At 36.7% G+C, this 24,569-nt stretch overlaps 2 protein-coding genes across 6 annotated transcripts; one reads left to right on the top strand and one right to left on the bottom strand.

The window, feature by feature from the left end:
* The first annotated feature begins 647 nt into the window (after window positions 1–647).
* LOC129242878 (NADPH-dependent diflavin oxidoreductase 1) lies at window positions 648–23,348 on the top strand. 5 transcript variants are annotated; one of them, XM_054879775.1, is made up of 5 exons: window positions 9,274–9,465; window positions 14,598–15,334; window positions 18,129–19,549; window positions 19,656–20,931; window positions 23,089–23,348. In XM_054879775.1, exons 2-4 carry the CDS (start codon window positions 14,725–14,727, stop codon window positions 20,871–20,873), a joined length of 3,249 nt encoding a protein of 1,082 aa, XP_054735750.1. In that variant the 5' UTR covers window positions 9,274–9,465; window positions 14,598–14,724; the 3' UTR covers window positions 20,874–20,931; window positions 23,089–23,348. The 5 variants fall into 5 exon arrangements, with proteins under 5 accessions (XP_054735753.1, XP_054735754.1, XP_054735750.1 ...); XM_054879776.1 differs by lacking the exon at window positions 9,274–9,465 and adding an exon at window positions 9,784–9,922; XM_054879777.1 differs by lacking the exon at window positions 9,274–9,465 and adding an exon at window positions 10,076–10,192.
* Window positions 2,632–10,633, bottom strand: LOC129242877 (intraflagellar transport protein 122 homolog). The gene is made up of 17 exons (XM_054879774.1): window positions 10,518–10,633; window positions 7,932–8,164; window positions 7,643–7,870; window positions 7,347–7,557; window positions 6,471–7,238; window positions 6,329–6,385; window positions 6,108–6,272; window positions 5,808–6,052; window positions 5,271–5,753; window positions 4,935–5,209; window positions 4,718–4,865; window positions 3,914–4,114; window positions 3,687–3,807; window positions 3,464–3,620; window positions 3,285–3,397; window positions 3,056–3,220; window positions 2,632–2,991 (listed from the first exon to the last, which is right to left on the bottom strand). The coding sequence occupies exons 2-17, from the start codon at window positions 7,994–7,996 to the stop codon at window positions 2,893–2,895; spliced, it is 3,501 nt and encodes a 1,166-aa protein (XP_054735749.1). The 5' UTR covers window positions 7,997–8,164; window positions 10,518–10,633; the 3' UTR covers window positions 2,632–2,892.
* Window positions 23,349–24,569: the final 1,221 nt, after the last annotated feature.

Genomic DNA, 24,569 nt, shown 5'->3' with positions numbered 1-24,569 from the left:
TGTACCAGTTTCATGAGCTACAGCCATACTCGCTAGCGCGGCGAATCTTGCTCGATAACTTTGTTGTTGCTTTCGCACGCAAATTTTTCGTAAAGGTAATTGAGAATAAAGATAGCGAGCGGGGAAATGGTGAATAGAAGAGACATATTTTTAGATCAAGAACGATAGAGAAATTGATTGCACCACCCGAATTCGCTGTGTTGTAAGAGTCCATGAATAAACAACCAAAGGAAGGGGAATTACTTGATTGTGAAGAAGAAGAGTAGGCGAAAGCAATGAAAGCAACGAAACCCAAGAAATAATACGCACACACTCATACTTTCTAGCCACGGCGTCCTCCGCAGGCAAACTGCATTATAAAGCCTTCAAATGCTTTCACAATTTAACACACGGCTCTTCGTTTTCATTAGTTTGATTAGTTTGTAACTCACTATGTAATTTCTCCTCCTCATTTTGTTTGTCTTGGTCGTTTGGTTTGTATTCGGGAAAGGGACCTGTCGTCAGACTTCTCAAAATCGCAACAAATAAAGTAACTGTTTTGGAAAGACGCCACCTCTAATACTCAATTCGCCTTGATGTTGTTCGACGTAATGAAAAATTGGTTATCAAAATACTAAATTGCTAGTATTTATTGCTGTTCATGAGAAATGAATTGCCTATTCGCAATATATGTTTTGTTATAAGTAGTAAGTTATACATTTTTGTCAGAGGAGATGTAGGGTTAAGGAAATCTGTGCTGACAGCTGGTTCATTGCGAAACTGACCGAAAACTACCTTGTGCCGGGTTAGATTCACATTCACGTTCACGTTTTAATATATTGGTAAAAAGAAGTCAAAATTCTCAGTTAGGAAAATGCGTATGGTTATATTGTATGGAAGTCAAACTGGCACGGCTCAAAATGTGGCCGAACAAATTTGGCGGGAATCAAAAACGTGGGGCTTTAATGGGCCAGTTCTACCGATGGATGAATATCCGGTGCAGCAGTTGATAGAGGAGAAATTGGCTATTTTCGTCGTAGCCACCACAGGTAATGGCGACGAACCGGATAACATGCGAAAAACGTGGAGATTTCTATTGCGGCGAAGCTTGCCAGCAGATTCACTACAACGATTGAATTTTGCTTGTTTGGGGTTAGGAGATTCGAGTTACGCTAAATTTAATTTTACTGCCAAAAAATTGAACAAGCGCCTTATGCAGTTGGGCGCTATTCCTATATTAGATTTAGGATTGTGTGATGATCAGCACGATCATGGACTTAGTGCGACAGCTTTGCCGTGGATTGCACAATTGTGGCAGAAATTAGGGAAGTCATTATCATATGAAAAATTGAAGCAGAATGGCGAGGCGAAGAAGATTTTCAAATGGAATACAACAATTGTCGAGCCTGCAACATCTTTGGTGGAAGAGACTCATCTGGAATGGCCACTGAAGAGTGAAGCTATTTGTTTTACTTTAAAAGAAAATCTGCGTACCACTGCTGCTGATCATTTTCAAGATGTGCGATTTTTAAGTTTTAGTTTTCCATCCTCTATTAAATGGAATGCTGGTGATGTGTTAGATTTGCGCCCTGCCAATTCAGATGAGCAAGTGTCGCAGTTTTTTGCACTGGTGAAGGAACACAATTTAGGTTTTAATGAAGAAACTATAGTAAAATTGGAAACAGTTTATGATGATATGCCTGTACCATTGGCTTACGCAAAGCCGGTAAATATTCGTATGCTAGCAAAGTATATATGGGACTTAAATGCATGCCCACGACAACGTGCTTTTGAACTCTTGTCGTTGAATTGCGAAGATGAGTTGGAAAAAGAAAAATTGGAAGAATTTACTTCAATAGAGGGACTAGATGATCTTATAAATTATGTAAATCGCCCACGACGTACAATTCTTGAAGTTTTACAGGACTTCCGGCATAGCACATCGAAGCTTGAACTTCCGATTCTGTTCGAATTATTTACTATGATACAACCGCGCAGTTATTCAATAGCTTCAATGCCTAGTAGCTGTTCGCTTGATATTCTTGTTGCAGTGGTTGAATATAAAACAAAAATGTCACTTCCGCGCCTTGGTCTTTGCTCGAATTGGTTAAAGACGCTGTCTGTCGGGAGTATAGTAAAGGGTGTGATAAAAAGTGGAACAATGTCATTGCCTGTCGAGGCGGCAACGCCAATCATAATGGTAGGCCCAGGTACCGGTATTGCACCTTTTCGTAGCGTCATACAGTACAGGAAGGAACAACAAAAAAATGGCGCCAAAATCGGCGATTTGGTTGTTTTCTTTGGTTGCCGAAACAAAGCGAAGGACTATCACTTTGTTGAAGATTTTACACGCTGGCAATTAGATGAATTCTGTACAATATTTGTAGCGTTTTCACGTGATCAGGAACGTAAAGTATATGTTCAACATTTGATAAAACAAGAAAAAGCGTTAATGAGTGAATTAATTCTGGAAAAAATGGCGTCTATAATGGTGGCTGGCTCTTCGAACAGTATGCCTAAAGCTGTTCGCGAAGCATTTATTGAAGTGTTGGACGGTGATGAGGAATATTTGGAACATATGCTGAAAAGTCGGAGATATCAAGAGGAGACATGGTCGTAAAAACCAATTGCTATAAAATGGTTAGTATAATATTTGATTATATTTTGAAATTTATTAAATAAATTGTTAATTTGGGTGCAATGTACATAAAGTGGGTTATATATACACATACATGGTTTATTTATGTATATGATGGAATTTTTTACTTAAATAAGATAAATGTTTTTAGATTTCGATTCTGCAAAAGTGTGCGCGGCATGCCATCTTAGCCTAACAAAACATTTACAAAGACACTTTAAACTGCCAGTGCAGAAATATAATCAAACTACGTGCTCCTATACTAAAGGCAATTACTACAAATATTCATCAAGTAATTTTTCCGATGACGCACGACAAAAGGGACAATGACCTTTCTGTAACACCTGTAGTTCGAAGTCTTCTGAATAAAAGACCTATAAATAAATTTTCTATAAGCAAAAAAGATATGTATAGGTCAGGGACATTTGTATAGTTTACCAATAAACATTCTGGACAAAATGTAACTTGCAAATCCGGTAAAATGTTGCGATAGTATATATTTTTCAAATTATTTTCACTGCGTTTAACTATTAAAATGTGGCTTGGATGTATAGCGCGTAAAGCGTTGCGATCGAGGCTTAGTGGTAATGCGCTTGCAACATCCTGTTTAGAATTATATTGACATTAAAATCAATTTTAAAGATACCCCTCGATATTAAAGACATACCTCGTTAAAAGGATCGCCTTCCTCAGCCGCCTTTGGTGGGGCGAGTAACAATCGTTCTGCCTCTGAATCGCTTATGTCTACTTCAGGATGAAATTGCACTAATGGTAAAATTTCTAAAACATCAATTAAACGGTTACATTTAGGGTTACAATTTTAAATTCAATACTCCACGGACTTACCAAATGAGATAAACGAAAAAATGTAATCTTGTTTGCAGGTCGGACAGTTGTTGCCATTCAAGTGTTGACTATAATTTGAACATTTGTAACAGAGCGGCAACAGTTCCTCGGGATCGTTGAAACCGCTCTTGCATGCTTTACTATTCAGGTAGTTTATCTGTAAGAGCAGTGAACCGTAAAAGAATTAGATTAGGTGCATTGCAGTTTTAAAAAGGAAACTTACATCGATTTGCTCCTGAACGCCGGCGGGTGGCTTCAGGGATTGCAAACGCTTATTAACAACCAAACATAGTTTGTTTGCCTGTAGTAGCTTGGCTTGTTTTGCTAATGTAAATAGAACCGCGCTAGAGACAGAAAATAATCGGACGGAAAGCCAAAATGAGCCCACGTGTTTACAACTTGTTGACAGTTTTAAAATTAGAAAAAGAATATAAAAATTGTGTTACTTACAATAAGCTAACTCCCTTCGGTGTACCTTTATACTCGACCTCATTCAATATGAAGCGACTTACGTTGAACAGACTAACTGGCGAATAGGTCGTAAATGGTTCTTTCATATAATTAAATATTACGCTATAAGCATAATACACTTTGGCGATGCGCAAATGGCTTTGGTACTCTTTGAAATGGTGGTCACTGGGATTTTGCTCCCTATGAAACATACAATTTTCATATATGTACATACATACACTTGTGCTTACATAATGAAGTCACTTCATCTTTTTGTTATCTCTTAAATTTTTTTCTACATTTTAAAAATTGTACAACAAAAATCTAATAAATTAAAGTTCCAAACTTTGTACGAAATTCATACAAATGCAACAAATGAATATAATTTAACAAATTACAAAAGGCTTATTATATAAATACTTATGTTTCGTAAAGCTGATGGCCTAGTCGCTAATGCTTTTTAATTCATTGTGATTGTAATTCATTACTTTTCCAATTTTCAAATAAAAAACAAAAAAAAAGGCTTGTTTAAAAAGTTTAAAATTTTGCCGACAATTTTTGTGAAGTTTGGAACTTTGATTAATTAATTATATTAATTTTTGTTATACAATAAACTATATTTGAAAAAAATTTACGAAACAAAAATATTACGAATATTAATATTAAAAATTAAAATATAATTTTAAAAAGCTCAAGTATCTTAATTATGTAAGCACAAGTGTATATAATATGAACGACTATAAGTTCATGTGGCCCTCTGTTCTTCCCTGAAACCATAGGATATAATAATAAAATCATAATTACTCCTTTTTATGGTAAATGTCTAAATACTGTTTTGACAGCAACCAGTAAAAGTAGCTGGCATCTAGAAAACGCTCCTCTTCGATAGCTGATGTGCTAAGCTGTTTCAGCAACCGATTAGCATCTTTCATGCGGCCCGCTTTTAAGTAAGCTAAGTTTTTTGATTAAAAATTAATTTTAAAATAATTAAAACAAATAGTTCAATAGTCGCTAAGCTAACCTTTATGCGCCTCAATGAATTGATCTGATTCAGCAAGCCATTGAGCATGTTGGTAGTTCACTGTGGGCAACATCTCTGGCATATTTTCTGCAAGCCTGAAAGCTTCAGCCCAATCGCGCGCTTCAACATGCAATTGGATTACTTGTGCTTCATCCCCTAGCTTTTTAAATATTTCAGCTGCGAGCGGTAAAGCTTTCAAACGCTTTAAATTGAATGCCACAGATTCCAGTGGCGTTCTCTCACTCAAACTGAGTCGACGCCCAATATCATATAATCTGTTAATAAAAAATAAAAAAGCATAAACTTGGGTTTCCTAATTTTTAATGCAACACTTACATATCTGCCCAACCCTGCTCCGCTACAATGTCGATAGCTCTCTGGTGCTCGCCTGCTGATAATAGCAGTTCAGCAGCAGCTCGTGGTTCTTTGACGGAGTACGCCCACTCCGCTCGTTTTTTGACCAAATCACGTTTTGCTTCATCGGAACCGTCTTTAATAAATTCTTGGGCCAGATCGAACATGCGTAAGTCGGTATACATTTCCATTGCACGCATGGGCCGACTGCACTTTTGAAAAAGTCGTGCAGCTTCCTTGTATTTGCCAGCATATGCGTAGCTTTCTCCTTGTAATACCTCTTTTGGCATTTCACCACGTTTCTGTTTCTCACTTAATTCATTGACTAACTGTAGCCACGGGAGACTGCGCACTTTTACGTATGCATCACGCGCTATATGTAGGTGCAGAGCTTCTAAAGCTGACTGAGCGAGGCCTTCCCAATCGGCTGTGGTTACACCTAAGCATGCAACTTGATAAGCTTCCCTGTAAATACATATTTAAATACATAAAAGCTGGTTGATTTTCAATCTATTTTACTCAAATAGGCCAGATTCAATGAACTGCCACATAGTAGCTCCCAAAGCTAATGGTATATTGTGCATAACGTTGCCCCGTAGACAAAAGGCCGTGGCACCACATAGTCCCACTACCACACCCAACATGTTCTGTGGACCGCGGGGCGGTAGACTACCAACACGAATGCTAAGGCCACCAACGGTGTGAGTATAGCAAAGCATCGAGTCCAAATGAGTATTCCAGGTTACAGAGTTTACGCCAGTATCCTATAAATATCAATATTTCAGTGTGGCTCATTCATGTGTAAATATTAATACGAACCTGATAAAGTAAGGTATCACTAACAATGTCGCGCACCACAAGACGCCCAGTATCATCTACTACAGCTATTTTAGTGCGATTCGCATTGATATCTAAACATCGCACTGCTGAGGCGACATTTGTAATCAAAAGTGGCAGTGAGTTGTCCAAAAATATACGAAATACCTAAGGAATTTTTATATAAGTAATAATATATATGTATTGAAACAAACAATACATACCTGCCCGCTCTTTAAACCCACAAGCAGTCCTTCCCGACCTGCTGGGCCACCAGTGACCTTCAATAATAAAGGCATAATTTTTTAATATTTTTCTCAAATCGAACAAAATTGTATGCTGTTTAAAAATGTATAGATCGTTTACCTTAATGTAGCGTATGAAAGAGTCCATTATCCAATCGCGTTGCAATATGCCATTGAAGTCCAAGCTCTGTAGACGTTTCTCTTGGCATAGTACTATGTGGCATGCGCATACCACCAACAGACTACAATCGAATTTCTTCTGTATCTTCTCTTTCACTTTGTAATGCATCGGTTGTTCTTCGCCAGAACTTAATTCGTACAGCACCACCCGCTCCGGTAATTGTACTGCTAAGCTATTTCTATAGATGGCTATTTTTTGCACAAGATCGCGGCACTTGATGCGCACTTTCTGGCCTGATATTAAATGCTGTATTATAACGTCACACATATTTTCGCGAAATGCATAGCGTTCGCGGTACAATGCATGAACAGTACTTGAAACGATGTTAAAGCAGGCGAGCGTACCATTCTGACAGCCAATCGTGTACGATTGGCCATTGGGATGAATGGCAACGGACCATATCCAGGATTTAAACCCTTCGCCGAGTGTGCCCAGGCGTACGCCTTCCTTGGTGAAAAAGTGCAATGAATCAGAACAACCACTCACCACACAATATTCTCCATTGGGAAAGTAAGTTAAGCAAAGCGGGTCGAAACCCAATACCCGTTCTTTGCCAATCATTTGACCGCTCAAAGTATGAAATGAAAGTGTTTGGCTCCAGTCAGCTACTCCGATTACATCTGTACTGGTCATTGGACAGCATTGTAAGCTGAATACATTACTACTTGAGCCACCTGGACGATCGAAACGACCCTTTTCCTCACCTAGCTACAGAATTGGTAAGGCTTATGTCAAAAAATGTCTATACATATCTACATACATATATGTATATATACTTCTTCACTATTTTATGCAGTTTGTATAAAATTTACTTACTTTGCTCCTAATGGAAATGCTGCCATTAGCTAATCCAAGTATCAAATACTGGCCATCATTGGTCCAAGTGCATGAATTGACACGAGTCGAAATTTTGTATTTTTGCACGGCTTTCTGATCTGCTGACCAGAATGCAAAGTCACTGTGTGAACAGGAAGCTAATTGGTGTGAAACAGGATTGAAGGACATACACTGTACAGAGTCGCTATGTCTGTAAATTAGCGAGCAGCAAAGAAATCAACTTTCCACTAGGCAACATAAGACGATAAGGTAGAGTAGGTGTTGGGAAAACTTACGAATATTTTAGCAACCCCTCCAACTGAATTGTCCACACAATAACTGTTTTATCCACAGCACCACTGGCAAACTTTTTGCCATCGCGGGCGTAAGCCACACAATTTACCACATCCTTGTGAGCTTTTAGAGTGTTCAATAAAGTTCCATCTTGGTCGTAAATAAGCACGCGATCGCCAGCTGCCACAACCAGTTGCTTTCCTTCCGGATGATAACATAAAGAGTGTACACTGTTTAGAAAATAAGGATATTTTCATTCATCGTTTCAATTACTACTTCCATTGTTTTCACCTGACTTGGTCTTCTTTGGTATTCGGGAATTCAATTTTCTGCACCCATTTAAGCACTCCACGCATTTTTGTCTACTTTTTGAACCTTTTTAAACAAGTTATGCGCTTTTTAGAACATTTGTAAGTAATTTGCATGATTTTTCAGTTTTAATTTCAGTTGCATTTTTGTTTACAGTCTTCAGTTGCTCCTAGTTGCTTGGCAACGACAACAGCAACAATGCATGCGTACCAGGGCTAGTGATGGCAAGAAGTAGTAGTTCGTTACTTCGTTATTTAAATTTACATATGCTCATATCTCGACAGTACATGTGCACATTTTAATGTATTTAATAAAGCGAAAGGTTAATTCAGCTTCGATTCTTTCTATCAACCTATTTCATTTTATCATATGTATATCAAGGCACATAAACAGGTAGCAGCAGTAGGGTTGCACATTTAATATTTTCTATTTATTTGGTCTCTAAATTGTCAAATTTTGGATAAAGTTACTCTCAACTGTCAATTTTTGTTTATAGATTTTTACATTGTACGGACCAAAAGCAAAAACAAAATACATTGCCCTTATTATTTTTACTTTATTCCTGCTTCAATGTTTAATGTGCCTTGTCATATACCCATCAAATGACTATTTACTTGCTGTAGAGTAAGGAATAATAAAAGGGGTGATACAACTAAATATTGTACATACATATGTACATGGAGGTATGTATGTATGTGCAAAACGCGGGAAGATATGTATTCCCAGCCGGCATTTTCTTATCAAGTAGTTCGTATACAATAACCGGTATACATTGTGATCTCAACTGGTCATTACGTAAATGAAGAATATACATAGTTGAAAATATTATATTAATATTACTCTTTCTTTGTCATTACTTACATTACAAAAAACTTAAATTTGTAGTGTTAAATTTCAAAACGAATGTGTCCGCCACCGCATTTCTTCTACAAAAAGCAAAAAGTACAGCATGCACAAGCATATACGTGTCGCTCATTTGCCGCAAAAATGTCATAATCCAAAAAAATAAATTTTGGTTAAGTATGTATACAGAAATGGCCACAAACTGTTTTTTTATGCTGTGTAAAAAAATCCTGGAATTATCAATGAAGAGTATCTCATTAGAACAAATTATGTATTTCCTTTTATTTATTGGGACATAGTAATTGAAAACTTTGAACCAGTTTTTCTCGATATTTTGGTTTTCTGAATTATGATACTCTTACTGCAAATGAGCGATATGTATGTATATGAAAACGTGAAACAGAAGTTTGAGTTTTCTTGGCATCCCTCAGTGTTCTGCCAACGTCTATGCAGCACTCTGCTACTTCATTTTCACGGCTCTGCCAGTCAGTATTGGGAAAGCAACGATACAGTAAAGAACTTTTTCTGTACGTGTAATAAACCGTACGTTGAATTTTGCGTCGCTTTTATTCTGTTGCAGCGCAACGCGGCGTTGCTTCGCTGTGGTATTCGAGGGTGACTGCTAATTTTATATCGTTCAGTGAACAGTGGATATTTATTAAGAATATTGATGGTAAATGTAGTTTGATTATTTAAATAATTTAATTTGTGTGTGTATTAAATTAACTAGATGGTTTGGAATATAGGATTGGCGGCATAAAAATCAGTATAGTCACACTTGGCATCTTTTCTTTTTTTTTTGTAGAAATTTAACGAATATAGCGGGTCCGCCATTTTGGTTTTGTGCTTGACGAATTTTTGATTTTCGGTCAGTTATGTTTTGTGTTTTATATTCGTCTCTCTCGTACATTCGTTTCGCAAGCAGTAATTCTTATCGATGGCGTAGAAAAATTGAACGAACGCGAAGGTTGTACGTTAACTTGGGCATTTTCGTACGGAAGTTCTAGGCGTTTGGAATATTTTCTTGATCGCAACGGCAATTTTTGTACAGTGTTGCTTTTTTGTGGTCGCAGTGGTGTGTTCATAAGCAATAGCAGTTAAATATAGAAGAGCCAAAGTTCTAGGCATAGGTAAATGAATTATAAAGAAAATATGTCGGAAATTGTGGTTAAAGTATTGGAATAGACAATCCAAGCCATTTTGTAGCGTGTTAAAGATGGAAACTTTGATGTATGCAGGTAGGCAGACAGAGGCAGCAATTTTAGCTGCATCTGCTCATGCTTCGATTTGTTCGTTAAGTTGATTTTCATTTTGTGGCTTGATGATTGTCGTACAGTAGCGGACAGTATGAAATTGATGGTGTTTGCGGTAAAGTGTTGCTGGAGAGAGAACTAATTTGTGTAAGAAAATTGTGGAAAATAATTTTCAGAAGTAGTTAAATATAATAGATAAAAATGGTATACCTTAAAACAAGTTGAATATTGTTCGAGACACAAGGTGATTCTCCCGCCTGATTGAATAATTGCATATTTAGAAATTTACATAAAAGTTCATACTTGGATAAATTTTAGATTTGTTTCAGTGGTTTAATTTTTTTCTTGTGATTGAAACGTGCGTTTGGGTCTTGTCAATGGCACTTAAATGTGCAAGAACAAGAATATTTGAACCGGGCTTAGAATCGGCCCTTCAAAGAATGCAATAGTGTGAGACTAATTATAGACTTACGTGGTTTTATTGTTTTTTCGAAATAGTTGCATTTTTCTGAAATATATCCTATCATGTTTTGTTGTGTAAAGAATCGATTTTTATTTATATTCACATGCACATATATGGGTATAATTAAAATGGCACCGCTCGTTTTTTTTTTACAATATAATTATATGTAATTGATAAAATGGTAAAAAAAAAGTAGTCGCCGGATGCCAAACTATGGCACTTTTCTATCCCTTATTTAATAATATATTTGTCCCGTTCACTAAACTTCATGGTGACCTGAGGTAAAATTCGGGTTTTGTCATAAAGCATGTGTCACTTATTCGTTAAAATTTGACGAAACAAATACTAGGGGTAAATTGATCGAAAGTCGTCTAGTGCAGAGCTTCTTAAACTGTGGTCTGCAAAGATGGTACTTTAGAAGATAAAGATGATAAAAGAAAGAAAAAAATAACTGAAATTTTTTCTTTATTAGGTAGCCGCACTATATTTTGTGGCTTTTTTCCAAATATGATTTAAAATAAGGAAAGTTCTGTTCCGTGAAGTACAGGACTAAAATATATAACCTGAATAAGATGACAAGCAAAGGCAATGTGTGCCATTCTGGACATAAAATCAGGTCTGTAGTGACAACCAAGGTGCTCTAAGGTCGTAGAAATCGGTGGCACCTCATCGAAGAAGGTCCGGAATGTAACTAGAGGTAGCGTCCAGTGCAGTACTGACACTTTCTAAACAACGGAAAAGATTTGACAGGGTAATAACAAAATTTCTTCACAGACAGAGGAGTAATCACAATCTGCAGGGGCGATATATGATTACCATATTCATTATCGAGGACCTACTACATATTTTTTTGGAGGATGGAGTATTGTAGCAGTTAGAAACGTTTGCAAATCTGTTGAAAATACTAAGCTTATATTTTTCTGATGTTCGGCACTTAAACTCCTTTCTTCATTTTGGTGTTTCACGGAGATTCGAGCCTATGTACTTAGAATTCAGAATCATAATCACGCACCAACATATTCGGCTACGGCGGCTGCATATATATTTTGAAAAATTCCTGACGGGACAGACGCAAAGAAAACATGACGAGTAAAAGCGATATAGGAAGTAAAAGTCAACTTTACACAAAATACTATGGACATCGTAAGCCGGTATTGGACTGATGCGAGTTATTTTTTTAAGCACGTTCGAAGGTCTACGCTGAAAGGAGTTTTAAGATTTATAATTATAATTAAATCAAAATCCTTGAATTTGAAATACGTACAATAAAACATATTTCAGTACGTTGTGGCAAAGCGTCATTTCACAATTTCAAAATATTCAAATATTTTTCAAAATAAATACATGACCGCGAAGCTAATTAAGTTTTACGAACAGCTGATGAAATTGTTAGTGGGAAAAAGCATAAAAGGTTAAATTTTTTTCTAACAATAACGTGCTTAGCATCAGAGGATTTAATTTTGCCATCAATAATTTGTACGATTTCATCATCGCTGTTAGATGAAGAACATTCCATTAGCAATTGTATTGTGGCAATCCAGGAATGTTCATATTATATTTTCCTTGCTCCCGTCTATGCATATATGCTATGTATAGGTATATATTGCCAAATTCGGTAATAACCAAGAAGTACAAGCATAAAATACAAAAATACTTTGAATAATTTCGATTTGTATTTCGTAAACTGCAGCAAAGGCGGCTAGGGTTGTCGTTTAATAAAAATAAAGTATATTTACTTACATTCTCCATTTCAATCAAAATTTTTATTTAAATTTAGAACTTTCACTCAATTCGCAAATTTTAATTGGTATTTTTTTTTTGTTATCATCTACACTTTACCCTACTTTGCAAACTTGATAATTTGTAACAATTGCTACAAATTATTTGCTTCATGAACAGACCAATAGGCCAAACATATTTTTTACAAATAATTTCGTGCTCCAGAGCAGCATTTCCCGCGAAGATATTGCAATTACAATTTATTGTCTAGCTGTTCTCGTGATGTTACAGCAGTACTCTGACGGGTGAAGACAAAAATACATATATGAACATGAAATAAATATTGAAGAATTAATAATTAGTAATAATTAGAAAATTTACACATTTCATATCCATTCTTTAATTTTATTATAAATGTTGAATTAAAAAAATATGCATATTAAAATAAAAAGTTTTATACTCTTTTCAATTATTTAAAAATCAATTTTCATTTAATTCAAAATTGGAAGACCAACACATTTTAATTTAACTTTTTAGTTTAATCCTAATTAAAATATAACCTAAACACCAACGAAGAAATTGAAGTGAATTAAACTGTATTGAAATGCTAATTCTTCAATAAAATTTCCACCTTTCACATTATTTACATACTAAGAAAATTCCATTTTTTCTAGATTGTCAAGTGCTTGGAAATTTTCGACGTTCTACAATTCCATTCCTTGTCATCTCTTATCAGTGGCACCCCTTTCAGTAACTAGGATTATATAATAATAGGACTATGAATAAGTTCGTGCGGTTTTTTTTCGAAATTTGAAACTTTATTGACGTAAAATGGTTACAAATTTAATATTCAAAGTATTGTCCATCGCTTACTACTACTTTTTCCCATCTTTCTGGCAATTCACGGATTCCCTTTGTGAAAAATTCGGTCGGTTTTGCCGCAATCCACGAATCGATCCATTTTTTGACTTCATCGTAATTACGGAAGTGCTGGTCAGCCAGGCCATGTTGCATCGATCGGAAGAGATAGTAATCGGATGGCGCAAGGTCTGGACTATACGGCGGGTGGGGTAGGACATCCCATTTGAGCGTTTCTAAGTATGTTTTGACCACTTGTGCAACATGTGGCCGAGCATTGTCATGTTGCAAAATAACTTTGTCGTGTCTATCGGCGTATTGCGGCCGTTTTTCTCGCAGTGCTCGGCTCAAACGCATCAATTGTCGTCGGTAGACATCCCCCGTAATCGTTTCATTCGGTTTCAGTAGCTCATAATACACAACACCCAGCTGGTCCCACCAGATACACAGCATAACCTTCAGGCCATGAATATTCTGCGCCGACGTCGATGTTGAAGCATGGCCAGGGTATCCATACGTTGTCCGACGTTTTTTATTGTCGTAATGGACCCACTTTTCATCGCCAGTCACAATTCGATGCAAAAAACCCTTTCTTTTGTGCCGTTGAAGCAGTTGTTCGCATGCCATAAAACGGCGTTCAACGTCTCTTGGCTTCAATTCATACGGCACCCAATGGCCTACCTTTCGGATCATTCCCATGGCTTTTAAACGTTTGGAAATGGTTGATTGATCAACTCCCACAGTTTTTGCAACCTCTTCTTGCGTTTGAGCCGGATCTTGATCGAGCAATTCCTCCAATTCGGTATCCATGAACTTTGGCGGCGCACCCTCGCGTTCTTCGTCTTCCAAGCCAAAATCACCACTTTTAAAGCGTGCAAACCACTTCTGGCACGTTCGCTCAGCTAGAGCATGCTCACCATAAACTTCCACCAAGATACGATGACTTTCGGCTGCTTTTTTCTTCATATTAAAATAATGAAGAAGAATTCCCCGCAAAAACACATTATTTGGCACGAAATTCGACATTTTCAAGTGTGGTAAAAATATTGTTGTTTACGCTTCAAATAAAAAACTTATACTGACGTTTGTGCCTTACGACAGTAGCTCTCCAATGAATGTTTGGAAATGTGGATCGATGGAATAATAATCAAGTTACGCCATCTGTTGTAAAACCGCACGAACTTATTCATAGTCCTATTATAAAATTGCTCACCTAAAAACTTTAAAATACTAAGTGCAATAATTAAGTACATAGTAAATCTGTAGTGATAACAACGCACATTTTTGAACCAGAGCGTCCAAAAGTTATTTCTAACCATGCGTAACACATGGTATGCGAGAAAAAAGTCCAATAACCGCTGGCCTTTTTTATAACTAACCAAAGGAAGCAACTGCTTTGTTTTGGGAATATTTTCTTATGTTATCGCTATAATTAAAATAAAAAAATATGTTGCTTCCTTTTTTCGAAGATGTAAAACATTCACATTATATTATATGTTTTATCTGTTTCAGGCAAATAAGTGGTGAAGAAGTAAATACATTGCTATAGTTGTGGACTTGTTAAAGAGAAAATATCCTACATTGACGTCTTTTAAACGCGTCGTGGTGGCGCATATTCCTTGTTGTTACCGAGCAAACAATGAATAATCAAATGAATAACGCCGTGCGCAAAATTCATAACTTACATTCGAGCGGGGCCGTGACCGTTACGGGCCTCAGTCAACCCCGCATTTTAAAACAGAAAGTTGGTTCAGGTATTGTGACATCCAGTAACACACATAATCTGCAACAGCAAACAAATACTAATAGCACAAATCGTTGCTATGTGTGCGATGATGCATTGGGTTCAAGTCAACAACAAAATTTGCTAACTGAAACACAGACTTCGCATACTGCCACTAAGTTCCCAAATAAAATTGGTCAACTTGTGGGTGATGCTTTCATGGTTATTGTAAGCGTAGATGATGTTGTTTGCGCTCGTTGTACCAACCTGCTTAATTATTTGGATCGGTTAGAGAATGACGTGGAGCGTGTTCGGACCAACTTAATGAATTTACTCCATAAGAAGTATGGGTTAAATGACGATAGTGGTGGAGGTGGGGCCACATCTCCCCCTATTAAAATGCAGAAATTAAATAGTGGAGCAGTTGGACGTACTGCTGAAGATACCGGTAGCGATCTGGGACGCGTACGCAAAGTTCTACATACTGTGTCTAGTGATTCGAGTATAGGAAAACAATCTCCCCCAGGTATGTTCTTATGATTATTAAAATAAATGGGCACATAAATACATACATACATATTTTATATGTACATACAGTGAACTAAAAAATCTTGTACACCAAAGGGTTTTGTTTTTGGTATGCATTATTTTCAAAACCGTGTAAACTTTAAAGTTGCAACCAAAAGTAACTAAAAACTTTAAAATACAAAGTGCAATGATTAAGCTAATCTATTATCTTTCAATAGGTATAAACATTTTATTCGGAAAAGCTCATTTTATTACCATAAACTTAAAAAGATCTAACAGCACTTTTTACTCGATTACTACAAAAAAAAAAAAAATAAAAAATGTGTACAAATAGTTGCGCTGGCAACTTTTTAAATGCATTTATTTAGTAAGCACCTATATTTGAATCTGTTGTGATTGTGCGTTTTTGTGTTTAAATGGTGTATGATTTTTTAAATAATGTTTTGAAAAAAAAAAAAAAAAAACAAATAAACAAACTATTAAGGGGGTCTTCTACCGTCGCGCCTTAATCTCGGGCCTATTTTTGGGAATTAATTACAAAGCAACCACTTGAGATAATGAAATCAGATTTTTTTTATTTAATTTGCACAAGTTTGCACTATTTAAAAATATATTTTTCAAATCGAATTCTTTGGCCCTGTGTCCTTGAACCGTCCTCGAGGTTGCCCTTGTAAAAATGTCCTAGGCGACTTTGTGGCACGCGATCGACCATTTTACTTATCTGAAATCAAAAAATTTTTTTTTTTTATCATAAAGTGTAGCGTTGGCTATGTTTTCCCAGTGGCGATTTTAAATATTTTGAAATTTGTAAAAAATGCGTGATTTTAAAAAAAAAGTTTGAAAATTTCCTCTTTTTTTTACACTTTAGAGGCCCGTAAAATTAAACTAATCAAAAATTGAAAAAAGTGGTCTGGGAAAACATAGCGAGATGTTCACTGAATAACTGGAAAAAAGATGGAATGAATTCGACAAATATTTATAGTAGATGTGTGACCAGAAAGTTGAAAAAAAGTCAACTTTCGGGAAAAGGCGTTTAAAGATAAAGAAACGCTCGAAAATGCCACGCGCATGCATGTATTCTCCCCGAAATGCTCATGAAGGAACATGTTTTTCATAAAACCCTCTTTATAGCATACTCTTAACATTAGTAGCTTTTAAAAAATCTAAAAAAAAAAAAATCGATTTTTTCAAACCGTGACGGTAGAAGACCCCCTTAAATATTGGTAAGGAGGCAAGAAAGAACAACTGCTTGTTTATATTTAGGAGGACCACAAAGCTTTCACTACAGTTATCGTTAAAGAAGGGTGAAAGAAGCTGCCATTAGGAAAGCACATTTTCAAACGCAGCATAACAAGCCATATTTTGCAACGAAACATATTTCTAAACGTTTTCAATATTCTAGAGAATATATATACTTTTTGAGTACTGTAATTTTTACAGATGTGTCCAAGTTTAATTTATTTCTGTCTGATGTGCGCCGGTGTGTGCGCTGAACAATAAACATCTCAATAAGACGGTAAAGGAGGAGACAGCGTCAGGGTGTGTGTCTGTATCGTCGAAATAATAAACCAATAGGACTACCTAGTAATTTAAAATTTGGCTACATATATTGCACAAATGAATATTAGTTTTTATTATTGCCTTGTGACCCAGAACATTTCGCCGTAAAAATTAAAGAAAGAATGGTTGTTGTATCATATTAAAAAAGTGCTGTTACTCCAAAGCACTGTTCCACACAGTCCGGATCCTAACCCCGTAGAAGAGCTTCTTTTGCCGTACATGGAGACCAAGTTATGTGAGTGCCGCGTAAATAGTAAAAGTGAGGTTAAGGTCGCTTTTCAGGATATGTGGGATCTTATATCGCTCGATGCTGCAAAAAATTTCCCACTTCAATCGGTTCTATGTAACCGGAGCGACGCGGATATATGTATATCCATTCAAGGACTGTCACTCCAGCAACATTCCTCATGCATGTGGGGTTAATGGTTATGAAACAGCAACAACAACGGAACTTGATACATTCTATGACAAGACAACTGCAAGCTGTGTTAGACACCAAGGGTGGCCACACGAAGTGCTAAATATTGTATTATTTGTAAATAATAAATACTGTATAACTGTTTGTTGGTCTTCGGAAAGCATTATTTTTTTGATTTTTTTCTAAGTTTTGGGTAATAAAATGAATATTTCAAAATACACTTTTATATAGATTGTAAATTTGACTGCATTTCGATACAGCATTTAACAGATAAACTATTTTTTCATATTACGTTATTTCGGTGAAAAATGTACTAAGGTATTGTACATTGAAAAGGTAGTAGCAGTAGAATAACTTTGCATTTAATTGTTGTCTTAATTGTCAAGTTTGGTTTAAATTTTTTTAATTAACTGCAAATTTGGGATAATAGATTTAGGCATTCTAGGGAACAAAATCAAAAACAAAATGCACTGCTCTACTGATATTACTTGTTCAATATGCCTTGTTCAATATACCAGATACGATATTTGCTTGATGAAGATAATCATGTTGCAAATTTTGGCTTTAACGAACCAATAACAAAATGAGTCCGGTTGTGTAACATTCATTGTTCTTTCATAGAATTGAATACTGCTTGTGCTATATTGAAACTGCATCTTTTTATTTTTATTTTTTATTTTATTTTATTTTTTATTTTTAAAGTAATCACTTACCCCTAATCTGTAAGAATTTAACTATTCCATAGACTACAAAATTAAATGAGGATTATACAATTTTGATGATTGCAATTTCCTCTTTTTCATATTGTTATTAGTTGTAAGCGCAGTTCAGCAAATGAAAATATCTACACAGGGTGTAAGTTCAAATACATCAGTGGGAGGCACGCAAACGTTTCAACGCAAAACAACTAGAATCTACAAGTGTATTTCATGCGATTATAAGACGTCAGATATGCGATTATTTAACACACACTACGAAACGTGCAAATCACAAAATTTCCAGTGCAAGAATTGTAAGAAAATCTTCCCGAACTTCGGTAGCATGAAACAGCATATGGTGCGGGAACACAACACAACTATGGATAACACTTGTGCTGTATGTCACATAAACTTTGTAAATGAGCCAGCTTTGCGAAAGCATATGGAAGCCAATCATAGCACAAATGTTGTAGTTACAAGTACGACAACACTTCCAGTTACGCAGCAGTCGGCAGGTGAATCAATATCAACTGGGGCGACCACACCGCTCTACACATGTAACCACTGTCAATTTAAGTCCACAGACAAGGCGCTATTTGATGAGCATTTCAGAAAGCATTTGTCTGGGGTGAAACCTAAACCGTTCAAATGTCGGTTGTGCGCTCAACGCTTTGAGACGCGGGAAGCTGCAACTATCCACGCTAAACAACATCAGCCTAACTACTTCAAATGTGGCACCTGCTCAATGTCCTTCCCTAAGCGTGAATTGCTCGTTAAACATTTCGAAGTGCATCAGCAGCCCCAGCAACAGCAGACCACATCCGCAGTTGTGCAACACCAACAAATCGTTACACAGTCTGCTCCGGTGGTGAAACAGATAGTACCAGCAAAGCAACAGCAAGCCACGTCTCAAAATATTTTGACAACACAGAAATTGTTGCAAGAAACCATTGACGAGGCGTTGAGCGACAATACAGTAAACACAGTTGTAAGTAGTGCGGGCAACACGGACGTACTGCCATCTGCAGCCAACAATATACGCTTCTTTTCATGCCACATATGCTCGCTGACATTTATACAAGAGAATTATTATAATCAACATATGGAAGCGCATCGTCAGGATAAAGAAGGTGTTGGTAGCGGAGGAACCAGTGGTACTACTATTACCACGTCAACATCATCAGCTTCAAGTAGTAGTATGCTTCATCCGAGTGCTGCTGCATTACTAAATGACGACAACAAATGTGATGGTGGTGAAAGTGGTGATCTGTCATCTCACCAAGGTGGCGTGAGTGGTGTAGAAGCCGATATTGAAAGCATTTTTGAAAAAATGCATTCCGACAAAAATGATAATGGTGGTGATACAATAACAGTAACATCGGCGTCCAATACTGCCACAGCTACGAACACAACATCTGCCCCTGGACAAAGCAGTAGTGACAATTTGGTTATAACATCACAACAAGGTTCTGGTGGTATCACTTTCAATATTACTATCCCACAACCAGAAGCTGGAAGTGCACAAGAGACTAGCAAGGTGAGCAATTTGTACCACCTTGGAATTACTACTATTTTGTGTATATACATGTCTATGTTATTTCTGCCCTTTTTTTACTCATACACTATTTTTTGTATTTTTGTAGAGTTCTAAATCTGCACCGACAAGCACTGCGCCCGTATCCGTTAGCATAGATATGCCAGTTTTAGACCAACCTGACGAAGGTTTAACCTCCACAACGGCTGATAAGTCTGGCGGCAGTAGTGGCAAGGAAGAACAGGAGAGCGGTAGTAATACTGCAGTTGACAGGAAACTATCTGCCCCTGTCAGCATGCCGAGTTTAGATGATGATAATGATAACCAAGAGCAGTTGCAAACACAAGCAGCGCAGCAAGAAACTTCTTCGGCGGAAACCAAAAAAGGTGGTGAAACAATAGACGAAGATGCGAGGGTCGACGGAGACAAACCGAAGAAAGTGGAACAACCATCTAAAGAATCGGAAAGTGGAGCACGTTCTGCTGAGGAGCCAAGTGCGACAACTGCCAGTACTTCCGATGTCAATGGCGATACCCATTCTGAACATACTGCGGGAGGCGAAGGAGATCATCATCAACAGCAAGTTGCAATGGAATTGGATGAGGCGATGCAAGCGCAGGTTGAAGGCGGTCAAATAAAATTCATACTTAATGAAAATGGCCAGCTACTGCAGCTGGACAATCACATCATTACCGATGCTGAAGGTAACCAAATACTTGTGCAGGATCCCGAACAAATCCAGCAACTTCTGCAAAGTGCGGGTCTATTGCAATCTGGCGACGGCCTTGATGGTGAAACATTGCAAATGATGACAGACGCAAATGGCCAAATGGTTTTAGTGCAAGGGGAAAACAATGAGACACAGCTTATTGATGCTTCCCTTTTGAACGCCGATGGACAACTGGTAATTCAGCAAGGGCATGATGGTGAATTAGGTGAAGGCGCTCATGTTATTGGTGAAGATGGTACGCGGATACCTGTTTCGGTGTCGTATACTGCAGATGGTCAACCGATCGTTAGAGTGCAACAGCAAATGATGGAGGGTGCCGGCGGTGAAGAAGATCAACAGCATGTTTCTCTGGAAAAAGAAACAGAAGCAGAATCAACTGCGACGACAGAAGAAGCCCCACAGGTATCGGCGGATAGTGCTGCAGCAACAACCGGAGCATCTTCAGCGGCAACTAGTGAAGCGGCCGCTAGTGGTAGTGGTGGCGAGAACAGTGTATCTGCAACCGGTAGCGCTGGTGTTGGAAGCAGTAGTGGTGGCGACTTCTTTCCGCTAGAAGATATAATGCAGCAATCGGCGGAGAATAAACCCGCGGAATAGGAGTGGCTTTAGGAAAGCATTAATTGTACAATTATTGCGGATGATTGGAATTTTTAGAGTGAGTAAAACATATTTATTATACATATATATTTGTGGCATATTAAGTCCCAAACCGGCTGTAATGTTGGGGTTATTGGGGGCAAAGAAATTCATTAATTTCTCGATAGATGGCTGTGGTAATCGATGTTTTGTAAAGTATCGATCAAACAATTTAAAGTTTATGGTGGTTGTCAAGGTGACATTTCACACTAAACAAATTCATTTGCTGTTTTTTGTTTGTTCCATTCAGTTGTGAGTTACAGGGTGTTAACAATGGAAGTCAGCAAAGAGAAAATTCGGTACATTTTAGCAGTTTTTCTTTGATAAAAGCGAAATGGCACGCCAAACTGCTGAAATTGTGAATGGTGTTTATGGTGCCGATATTGTAACAGCTAATTACCTGCAATTTTGGTTCCTTTGATTCCGTTCAATGTTAATGTTTATAAAATCACAGAAATAATTCGATTATTTACCGCCATGTTAGTAGTCATAGCATTGCCCAGGAGCTAAAGAACGCCCATAAAACAGTTTTAAATCATTTGTGAAACATTTGTACGGAAAAATAATGGATTTAATTTTCCTCAAACTAATATATTGTATTAAATACGTTGTTGTAGTAGTTCACAAAACTCTGACAAGCTCAGTGAAACATGCCTAGGAAACATGCTGTTTCGACGAAAATGGTGATAAATGAGTGGGCTCGAAATTATCGTTAATTTGTGATAATTTTTTGCCGAGCGATGTTTCGAATTTTATGAAATTACTGAAATTTTTTAATTGGAGAGAGGCTCAAGCGATCAGGGGTGGTTCGCACGGCGACAACCTTTTTAGGGTAGGCTCTAACGTGTTGAGCGAAATAGAAGCGGTGACGGGGGTGAAATTCATTGCACTAAGTAGGGTTAGTTAACTGGAATGGTAGCCCTTGGTAGGGAAAAGTCGAATTATTCCGTTACGTAGAACCGGTTACCGTGGTGGTTTTTGTTGCTGATGTTGTTGGTGGTGTGTTTACTGCTGTTGTTGATGTTATTGTTGTACCAGCATAAACATTCCCTATACATATATGGGGAATGCTGCTGAAGTGACAGTCCTTGGCCGGATATAAAACCGGGTCGTTCCGGTAACGCAGAACCGACTGTCATGGGATCGTTATTGCTGTTGTCGTTGTTGGTGATGTGTTTGCTGCTGCTGTTCATCAAGCCTTGCCGATATGGTGCGGTCAGCGATCATCATCATCTATCTTATCTATCTATCTCACCATCAAAAAAGGCCTTAGAAGAGAAGGCAGACATCTGCAAAGGCTTGAGATATGCTCCACTGACTGACACAACTGATATTGGACGGCGGTGAGAGAACAGCCACCACGAGAAAATTCATTGTACCTGTTCTTTTTACGGTGCTAAAGAGTTTTTGTAATCAGTTGTTCCACGACCGACAGCATTAGAAGTGTCCAAAGCCAGAAATAGCAACCCTCAAATCTCTTTAGAAATCCAAAATCTTGAATAAATATTTTCAAGGAAATCATGGTTCTTATTCACTGAAACTCAACTCTTTTTCTACTCTTAGCTTTTACAACTGGTTACCTTTAGCTTTTATGAAATAAATGGAATGGTGAATTGGTGACACCAATTGAAGGAAAATATGTATATATATTTTGCCTTTCGTTGTGTATTGGAAAAGCAAGGAGTTGATAATTTTAGTTATTTGAATGCACGTATAATTCTATAAATTGGCTCGGAACATACCAATATTTTTCGTCGTTCTGTCGTTCTGTCATTCTAGGAACTTGACGCCAGCATTTAATATTGCAAAAATGCCGATTTAGACAAGGTAGAGCAAGACTGCCACTTCAAAAACAGTTGTTTGTTGTTGTAGCGGCATAAACATTCTGCATACATAAGCGAGGAATGCTGTTGAAGTGACAGTCTTTGACCGGTTATAAATCCGGGTCGTTTCGTTTACGTAGAACCGACTGTTGTTGAAAACTTCATAAACATAGACTTTTGAAGTGGGGCGTGCTCTCAAAGAGTTACATTTTTCTTGGGTAATTTTAGTACTTTATTTACTGAACAAGTTATCTACAAGTTATTTCAAAATTTACCATTATTTTTATTATAGCAACAAATATAATGATAATAGTGGATAAATAGAAACAAAAATGTTTCTTTTTGTTTTTCAGATTTTAACTTGTACACACCTGCATGCTATAAGGTGACTTGGTCGGAACTAAAAGTGCCGCATTTCATTTAATGGTGGACGACTCAAAGAAAAATTCACGAATTGGCAAGTTAAAAACTGAATAAATAGATTTTTATATTTTAAAATAAAACAGTTTCGAAGTTAGCACATAGATAACTATTAATTAACTGTAGTTATTATTAAGTTGTAAAATAATGTGAAAATAACATAAAATAATATTAAAACAGACATATATATAAATCCTAAACTTTTATTATTATAAGGAACTTACGGGATTAGTTTTGAGAAAAAGAGAAACTTAATTAAAGTGTGCAAAAGTATTTTAAGTAAAGGAAGAGTTCTGGTATAGCATTCATTCTTGGTAAAAAGTCTGAGTTTTAATGCTAAATATACATACATACACTCTTATTCATACTTCAAATATGAAATTACCTGTTGAAGGTAATTTATCTAGAAGTAAAACCCTCTAAATTCGAACGCATTGCCGTGTCTAAAGTCCACGTAGTTATTTAAAACATTGCCTATGAGTGTCGTAATTAGTTCGGTTCACGCTCATAAATATGTACATACATACATAGTTACCTACATAAGAGGGAATCTTTGAACTTTTTTCCCATTAATAGTCGAAGTAATAATGAAAACTATGGGGTTGATTATTTCAATGATTAACATTTTTAGATGATTAAGGTTTATTTTAAAATTTCAAGTTGATTTAAAATTTTTCATATTATCCATTAATGCCCTTGATACCATTTTCGAATCTATAAATTCGTACCTTTTAGCTTTCTATCTGATGAGGGAAAATCAGTTAATATTGCAAACCACTATATTGAGGACACAACTTTCCACTAAACTGTTTCTGTTTCTGCCACAAATTAATATACATTCAGGGCACTCAATTTAAAAAAAAAATGTCTTTCCTTGCTTGAGGGAACTTTAAGCAAATGCAGCCGCGAAGTATGCATGCATATGAATCATCGCACTTAGCTCGCTGTATAAGTTTTATATGATTTAACGTAAAGGATTAAAAATAAATGTTATAAGTAGTATAACAAAATTGAAAAAAGCTTATAAGAAGTTGTTTAGCTAAGGCATAATGTAAGGATTTAAAAGCAAAATTAATTAACCAAAATTGCATATAAAATGCTTAATAATTAAATAAATATAATTGTTAAAAGTGTAAAATGATTTCTTGGTTTTTCTGGTAAATAGCAGCAGCATTTCCAATCAAATCTGACAGTTCTAAAAATCCTTTACCGGGAGTCAAGCAGTTTATGAATGCAAGTTTCAACACAGAAGCGCTCGCTTCACTGCTTCGTCCTCAAGAGTTGTACTACGAATTGTAGAAATTTCCGCATCGCCATCTTTTTTTAATAACAATTTGGATATTTCATCAACGGTTCGTTGCTGTTGTTATTAGAGTCAGTTTTAATGCAGGTTGGCATCCTTGAAATTAAAAAT

The sequence above is a fragment of the Anastrepha obliqua genome, chromosome 3, assembly GCF_027943255.1.
Source record: "Anastrepha obliqua isolate idAnaObli1 chromosome 3, idAnaObli1_1.0, whole genome shotgun sequence".
Taxonomy (NCBI): Eukaryota; Metazoa; Arthropoda; class Insecta; order Diptera; family Tephritidae; genus Anastrepha; species Anastrepha obliqua.
Note: the sequence above shows the minus strand (reverse complement) of the source record. Positions and strands in the feature narration are given on the sequence as shown.